We start from the raw sequence: 8837 nt of genomic DNA, 5'->3' as shown, positions 1-8837 counted from the left end.
GCCTGGCCTCCGCCCTGGCATAAATTAAACACTGATCAGGTACTAAGGATGGAGTTCTTTCCTGCCTTTGTGAATCCTGAGTAAAGGGGCAGGAGTTCTCTATGGGTGGGTGGGAACAGCATCCAGGCTATGAAATCCATTAATTTATTATTATTATTTATTATCTTAGCATCTAGAGTCCCCATTGCTCTGGGCGCTGTACGCACACATAGGAAGTCCCTGAACTGCTGCAGCCTTCTAGATCTCTGTCTGGCCTCAGGTGGGAGGGATTTGCGTGAGGGTTACATAATCCAGCGTTCAGTGGCCATGTGCACCATCCAGCTGCCTCTCCCTCCGATCCCCAACCACCACACTACTTCCAATGGCTCCCCCATGCAGCACGCTTCCAATGCATACTGGGATTTCACAGCCCCTTTGTGGTGTGGGCTCTCCCCTTCTGTGCAGCAGAACTAGGCTCCAAATGAGTTTGGATGATTTAGATTTCATGATAAAATCTATTTGGACAGATATGGCCCTGCTGCTGCATAACATTACCATCAATTATCTGTATTACAGCAACGCCTAGGGTTCCAGTTGTGGTTGGGAATCTCTGTTGTACTAGGCACTATAATTTAATGATATTCTAAGGAAAATAGCACCGATTTGTTTCAAAGCAAGATTATATCATCTCCATGGTGCTGTTCAGAAGCTGTTCTCAGGATGAAGGGATTGAGACAGACACAAAAATAATTCGGTATCACGTTTTGAAATCTCAGATTTCTAGGGCAAATAAAATGGGCCCAATTCTCTCATGTACACCAGTTTTACTTGAGCCTATAGAATGACACTATTGTAAGTGAAACCAGAGTTTAGCCCAGAGGGTAGAGTTCCCTATACACCTGTTTCTCAGCATCCCGGGCAAGGGAACCCAAGCTATTGTGGCTGAGTCAGAGGGTCTGGGTTTCTTTCATGGCATATTGGTGACATGGAGTGAAAGATATATCCCACACCTGGTTTTCAAGTGCTGTCTTGTGCCCTAGGCTATGTCAGGCCACAACATGCAATGCTTTCCTTGAACCTAACCTCTCAGTGACAGCAAATATGCTGTGCCAGAGGGCCTGGCAGAGGAGTTGCATGGTGTTACCTGACATATTTGGGACATATGCTATTTTTGTTAGCTACTGTCTATATCTAGGTAGCTATGTGGTCCCATCACTGTAATAGCTCAGTGTAATGTCTGGGATAATGCATTGTGGAATAATCTTGTCTGTTAGGACCATGTCTTTCAACACACACATGCTTCAGATAATTAATTTTCCAGTTAGAAAGATGATCTCTTTGATTCTGCATGTGAAAGCTAAAAGGCATCTCTGAACGGCCTAGCTGTTGGATGAAGATTGGCTATGGGTCAAATCTCAGTGGGGCTACTTACATGAGTAAGGTGAGCAGAATTGGCCTCAAATTCATATTGGACACAGGCTGTATTGGCCATCTCTCCCTCTCTCTCTCTCTGTCTACTGGGGAACTCCTATTGATGTTAATGGCACCTGTGTGTAGACTGACACACCATGCTTGTGATAGAAAAATGAATGGGTAAAATTATGCCCCCTGTGAACTCTCACCGCGCTCTGAAAAAAAAAAAAATTAGAAGCATGACAGCTTCCTATCTGAAATATTTTTTCCTTTATGAGAGCAGCATCTTCCTCTGGACTTTAGTTCCACCTCTTGTCACTCCGGTGTAGAGAAATACTAATCCTTTTACACAGCATTTCTTTAATAATATAATAAATTTCAGTAAAACCATGTCCTTATTTAGTCATCGAAAAACATTTCTACAATAACAACCCAAATGATCAGTGTAGTTATTCACAACATATGTAATGCCCCTGAAAATGCCAGCACAGAAGTGATTCTTGGAAAGCTCTCTTCCTCAGTCTTGGAAACAATATTCGGCTCTTCCAGATTTAATACTTGGGTAGTTCTTGTAACCTGCAAAGCACTTTATATATATAAATTAGTTGCTGGGTCAGATCTTCAGCTGGTGTCCAACAGCTTAATTATATTGATTTCAATGGAGCAATGGCAATTTACATAGCTAAGGATGTGGCTCAATATATATATTTAGCTATGTAAATCGCCATTGCTCCATTGAAATCAATATAATTAAGCTGTTGGACACCAGCTGAAGATCTGACCCAGCAACTAATTAATTAACCCTCACAACTTTCCTGTGAAATAAAATAAACCAATTTTAGGTATGGGGAAGGGAAGCAGAGAGGTTGAAGAATGTGCCCAGGGTTGAAGAGAAAGTCAGTGTCGAAGATCAGAGCTCAGGAATTCCTGGCTTACAGAGCTATGCTCAGGCCATTAGACTATGACCTTTCTCTCTCTTTTTGATAACTTGAGCATTTATTTCCAATTGCTGTGCTGAATCAGATTTCGTGGTAACTGCACATTTTTGAGTGGGACAGGACAGACTTTTTTTTTAAGTGTGAACAATGTAATTGAAAAAAATGTGGTGTTTCATTTTTTTAAATTGAAAAACATACACAAATGAAAAATGTGTGCTGGGCAGGAATGAAGATAGGTATATCCGAACTTTATCACAGAGGATAAACTTTTTTTTTTTTTAAGGAATAAAATAAAATGGTCAGCTGAAAATAAATGTACAGAAAGGTGCACAACCAGTACTTTCAAATTTGTCTTTAGGAAGGACACTAGGTTGGTTGGACTCGGATGATCACTGCTCTTCTTGCATTCTGGAGAAGCAAATACCTTTGGTGGGGGGGGGGTAGAAGGTGAGAGACAGAGGAAGGGCTGTATTTAAAAACACCCATGTTAAATAAATAAAGTGATCCGTAGCTTAGTCCCCAGGGATCAGAACCTGAAAGCGCCAGAGACCCCCTTTTTCTAACACAGCGTCTTTTAAAAGAGTCTCCATGGGGCTGGACCGGGGCTTCTGATCGCCCTCCTGCCCTTGCGATGTTCAGCATCATCCAGGTGGTCAGTTTCAAGGGAGACATTTACCAAGCCCTGATCCCTGCTTGCAGCGTGGCTTGCAAGTGACCCTGCTGGGTCTGAGCAGCGCTGGAGACACTAAAGCTCATGTTCATGATGTGACTGGCTGGTGTGGTACTCGCGGGCCCCCCAGAGTAACTACCGCTGTAGTTTGCTCTGTACGGGCTATTGCTATAACCGCTGTAGTAGGTGTTATAGGAGTAAGGGCTGACCGTGACATTATAAGGGGCAGTGTAACCCTGGGAGCCCCCAAGGCACGGTTTGCCATCTCTGACTAGTACAGGGACCGCTACCCTCCTGGGAGGAAGGGGATGGGCCGAGAACTCCAGCGATTTATCTTGCCTTTGTCTCTTGCACTTGTATCTCCTGTTCTGGAACCAGATCTTGACTTGCGTGGAGGTGAGTTTCAGCAGGCTGGCGAGATGCTCCCGTTCCGGAGCCGAGAGGTACTTCTGCTGTTTAAACCGCCTTTCCAGCTCGAAAACTTGAGCTTGAGAAAACAAAACCCTGGGTTTCCGCCTCTGCCTTTGCTTGGGACGTTCGCACGGGTCGTCTTTCTTCTCCCTGGGCTCGAAAGAGTCCGCGGCCAGAGATTTTCCTGCGAAACCCAAAGCAAAGGGAGACATTTTCAGCTCTGCCCCCAGAAGGGTTACACATGTTTGGAGTGTTTTCTAGCCCTGGGTCAAAGAACTAATCCCGGGCTCCTGTGAAATTAGATTCATGATCGTTAAGCCATTCGAAAAATAGGCTGAATTTAACGTGAACGTCTTGGGGGGTGGGGAATCATCCCATGTTTCTGCCAAAAAGTGAAATTTCGATTTTTTTCATTGAATAAACAAAATTAGTTCAAGTCTTTCATCGACCAGCGCTGATCATTTCTCTCTGTCTGCCCTAAAGTGATTATAATCAATAGGCCCGATCCAAAACTCATTAAATCAATGAGTGCCTTTCCATTGACTTAGCAGACTTTGCATCAGATCTATGAAGGCTGGTGAGCTGTCATTAATTATTACTGTATCATTTATGTATATTTCATTGGACCAAACCCCTCTCCACTTGAATTGCATAAATACTCCCGTCTATACTACTGAGATTGATGGGTGAGGAAAGTAAAACAGGAGCTGATCCACTGAAAATATCCCATGTAAACGATTCAGAGCAAATAACCGTAACTCAGTGTATACCTTGCTGTCTTTTATTACCGGAATATCGTGTGTGTATGTGTGTGTGTGTCGAGGAGGGGAGACACTATTAGGCTATTTTTGTTTTTAATTTGACGCAAGAAACTTGAAGCAATCTTCCAATGAAGGAGGGAACACTATCAACTCCACGGGACAATGCACATCAAAGCTTTGTTTTAATACGTAGATAGATAGATCCGCTTCGCTTTAGACTCCTACTCCGTGGGCGGCACCTGTTACATTCCAGTTTGATTTATTCACAGATCTCCCGTGGACCCTGTGCCTGTGAGTACTCCCGGTGCTCCATTCCACACACAGACCCCGCCTCCCTTCCTAGTCATTTCCAAATCTAGATGTCCGATCTTGCAAGCTCCTACTCACAGGAGTCATCCTTACTCCAGGGAGTAGACCTCTTGGCTTGAACAGGGACCATATAATTGATATGCGCCAGTGTGGCAGAATCAGCCGCCGCTTTACTTCATGTTTCCCACTAATGGGTTCTAGTTTTCAGTGCAGTGTTTTGGGAGTGGTTTCTGTCGCGAGATGTGCGCATGAAGCAGCGTAGGACACCAGCCGTTTCGCAAGGAATAGGGGTCCCATATAAATGACCCCTATGTGTATTCTTTTTTCTTTGCTCGTCCAAACTTTGGTTCAGAGCGTCCCATGTTGTCTGAATTTCCTGCTTCTTCCTCCACCCCATTACACTTTAAAAGAAAATCGTTGTAGGCGATTCAAAAAAAAAAAAAAAAAGGCACAAGATGAGCCTTATTGATTTTCTTGCTTATATAATAATGCCGTTTAGGTGTTAGGAAAACGCCCAGCGTTCCTATTTATTTGCGCTATAAAGTAGGAAGTTTTGAACTATGTTATGCAAAACAAACATCTGATCAATGTGTATTGAAAATGCTGGCAGTTCGACTGCGGCTTCCTAAACCTGCGTATAAAATACACTTGTTTGTTAACAAAGAGCTGAGAGTGATTCAGTAACAAAAACAAAACAAAACAAAAAAATCGGTTTAGACTAAAATTTCGACCACGTCAAATCAGTATTTAGCAGGTTACAACTATTCTCGCTATTCTAGTGTGATTTATGCTGCTAATGCGATCCTGCACGAAGGAGATTTATTTTCGATTTAATTATTTAAAAATCACCTCATGGCATTGAAAATAACCACGCAGTGGGCTGTAATATTTTGAATTATTGTTTTAATTACAATTGTGCACGTGTTAAATGACCATCCAGTCATTTTTCATGTAATTGAGAATGTTGGAATTTTTCTGTTTTTAAAAATAGTGTGTGTGTGTGTGTACACATATTCAAACGCTTTATATATTAAAATAGTGTTAATGCATGTACACAATATATTATAAAGTGTTTGAATATATGCACACACATACAGATCTTTTTCCTCTATGTATATAGTGAAATAATATAAAACTACTTCATATTTTAAATTATTTTCAGCTTATAGGAAAATTTGATGTGCATTGTCCCGTGGAGTTGATAGTGTTCCCTCCTTCATTGGAAGATTGCTTCAATATTTTCCTTAGACGCTTAACAGGCCTAACAAGGAGTTGAAAACTTGAACTATTAAATGCAAAGTTATATAATTTTTATTTCCGTAAGAAGTAATTTTTTTCAAATCAAAATACAGGCCATCCCCCGCCCCCTCCCCAGTTTGACACTTCAGTGGTTAGATTTGCCATCTTCTAAAATTCCCTGTGCTGATGATTTAATTTTATGGACTTGTTACTTTGTGACTGGTTTTATTTTTGAAACTTTTTTAGAGTAAAAAGTCAACAAAGAAAAAGCCACCTCCATAAAACATCAGTTGGAGGAAAAAAATAAATGTTGAATGTTGACCATTATTTGTTTTAAATAATATGTAAGGGTTTTAAAATTTTAAATACCAGCTTTGTTCGTGCAGTCAAACGAGATCTAATTTGAAACGCAGTGGTTTTTTGTTTTTGTTTTCACAAAAGCAACAATATTTTTACATCTTTCACGGTAGTAATTTTGTAACTGTATTCCCTGCGGCTGCGAAGTACCCGATTTCTTTTCTATTTATATGTATCCAAATGCTTTCCTATATTAAGTGTGAAGTATACTTTGTGAAAGTATACGGTTGTTAAAATACTTTTACTGTATACATACCAGTGGCTTTATTTCTTGCATTGTTTTACTTGTATCTCTTTTGTTTACTATAAGAACTTTTAAAACAATATAGGTGAATCTGAAGAGACTAGAATCCAGTTACATTTTGTTGATAATAGTGACACAGAAGAGTTTGAACAATTAAATTTGCATAAGGTTCTGTTAATATCTATCAACACGTGCATGACGTTATATATGTCTCACAAAGATATCAAATATGTATATTACAAATTCCAAATTGCAACCTCTCTGGCTACTCAAAAATTTTATCCTGCCATTATATAAAATCCCAAATGAAATCACCTGGTATCTTAAGTTAAACAAATTATTTCACTGCAACGGTCTTGTAGCTCAGATTTTTTCTCTCCCAGCGTTTCTTAACGATTTTTAATGCGGATTTCTTGCGATGCACGAATATATGGCTTGATGATAATGAACCTGTGCAATCCCCTTGCCCCAGATTCTGTGTATTAACCAATACTAAAAGCCTATAGATAGGCTCATTTCACTGGGATAATAATATCTTGGAGAGGTAATTTGCTATGAAGTTCTATTCCAAATCTATGCACCTCTTTATGGGCTTAAGAATGGCCATACTGGGTCAGACCAATGGTCCATTAGATAAATGTCTATCGGGGATGGTCTAGACAGTATTTGATCCTGCCATGAGGGCAGGGGACTGGACTCGACCTCTCGAGGTCCCTTTCAGTCCTAGAATCTATTAATCTAGCCTCATATCCTGCCTTCTGACAGTGGCCAGTGCCTTCAGAGGGAATGAACAGAACAGGTGAATTATCCAGTGATCAACTCCCAGCTTCGGCAATCAGAGGTTTGGGGACACCTAGAGCATGGGGCTGCCTCCCCAACCATCTTGGCTAACTGCCACGGATGGATCTATCCTCCATGAACTTCATAATTGATCCAAAGCCACTGAAGCCAATAGAAAGATTCCCATTGACTTCCAGTGGTTTTGGATTAGTCCCCAAGTTTACAAGCTGGTGGTATCCCCCTCCCTGTCCCTCCCATTGTTAACTTACTTAGGTCCATCTCTTCTTCTTCTTCACAGGAGCTCCTCATGAGCTCATACTCCTCCTCACGCCTCCTGCAATTTCCGCGTTGATCGTCTTCCACCGGGAAGGGAAGGTCCCCAGAATTGTAGGTAGCCTCTTGTTTCTTGTGCAGACAAGCAGGGGGTGGCTGCAGGGCCGGAGGCTCTTGCAAATCCTGGGGGAAGAATCCCTGAGGGTCCCCGCTCTGAGCGCTCTGCTGCTCCAGCTTTAAAATGTCTTTGACCGAGAAAGGGGTGGAAGTGATAGGACAGGGCAGCATCCTGCTCGGACTCCTGAGGGAAATGGAGAGGGAGAAATGTTGGAGCCCCTCCACGATGTCCAATTCTGGGCCCCCTGAGATGGAGGGAGGGGAACGAATCCCCCGAGGAGCAAAATCAGGGCTCCCGGGACTGGAGGGTCGTGTGTGCCAGGACCCTGTAGTTCTTTGGCTCGCTGGGCTGCTTCTGGCGTGCTCCCACGGGCTTAGGGTTACCTTGGAATTGTGAATGGGAAGGCTTCCTCCTAAAGGCCCATTGGTTCCTCCGGAGCCACGTGACTACCCCCTACCTCTTATTTACCTCTTGACTGATACTGCAGAGTAGGGTATCTCTCAGAGATCAATAAATATGCATCGATATTAGGCGGGGGGGGGGGGGAAACGGGACATTCTGACAGAGCTAAGCTGGAATGAGGTCAGCCTTTCGTTTTCTGAACTCTTCCTTTGGGTGAATAGTTGATGGTGGGAGTGGGAACAGCAGTTGTTTTAGTCTTAGGAGATTTAAAAAAAAAAAAAAAACACTGCACGTAATATTCCTCGCTTTCTAGAGAACTGGTGACCCAGGTTATATATTTCTAATAGACTCAAAGAGGACACATTGAAAAACCACACCCCTGCATACAGATGAAGACTATAAAATGTAATCTAACTGCTTAACAGCAGGATTACTGGTGGGTATATATTGTAATTAGTACAGCATGATGGTTAGGACTGATAATACGACCGTGTGCTTCTGCCTAAAACAGCTGTGAAGCGAGCAATTGCATTATGCGTCCTAACCGGTACTTTACTAATTACAAAGCATCGGTAATACTAGGCACTTATAGAGACTTCTATATTCTCAGTGGAGCTCTACAATTATATGCAAGGTTGCATGGGTGGATATGTACATGCATTTATATCCATGTGTACACATAAGGGTGCACGTATGAATAGAATACATTAAAAAGGATCTATGGAAGCAAGTGGCAAACACATTTGGAGAAAATATGCATACTGGGGAAAGGGGAAAAATGTTGGCTCAGGGAAGTTAGTTATATTTTTAGAGCAAATTTCTGATATGCTTGCGTGTGCAAGACTATGGAATCAATGTCGGTTGCACATAGCCAGAGATTGATACGTTTCCAAACAGGACTGGTTACATTGTAATGTGGCCGGCTGGTGTTACCCACTTGGGA

The 8837-nt window shown here is 42.1% G+C and overlaps 1 protein-coding gene across 1 annotated transcript; it reads right to left on the bottom strand.

Annotated features, from left to right (window-relative positions):
- Positions 1-2101: 2101 nt before the first annotated feature.
- NKX2-6 (NK2 homeobox 6) lies at positions 2102-7985 on the bottom strand. The gene is made up of 2 exons (XM_034761834.1): positions 7371-7985; positions 2102-3595 (listed from the first exon to the last, which is right to left on the bottom strand). The coding sequence occupies exons 1-2, from the start codon at positions 7660-7662 to the stop codon at positions 3003-3005; spliced, it is 885 nt and encodes a 294-aa protein (XP_034617725.1). The 5' UTR covers positions 7663-7985; the 3' UTR covers positions 2102-3002.
- Between the last annotated feature and the right edge of the window lie 852 nt (positions 7986-8837).

Source organism: Trachemys scripta, chromosome 2 (assembly GCF_013100865.1).
Source record: "Trachemys scripta elegans isolate TJP31775 chromosome 2, CAS_Tse_1.0, whole genome shotgun sequence".
NCBI classification, from domain to species: Eukaryota; Metazoa; Chordata; order Testudines; family Emydidae; genus Trachemys; species Trachemys scripta.
Note: the sequence above shows the minus strand (reverse complement) of the source record. Positions and strands in the feature narration are given on the sequence as shown.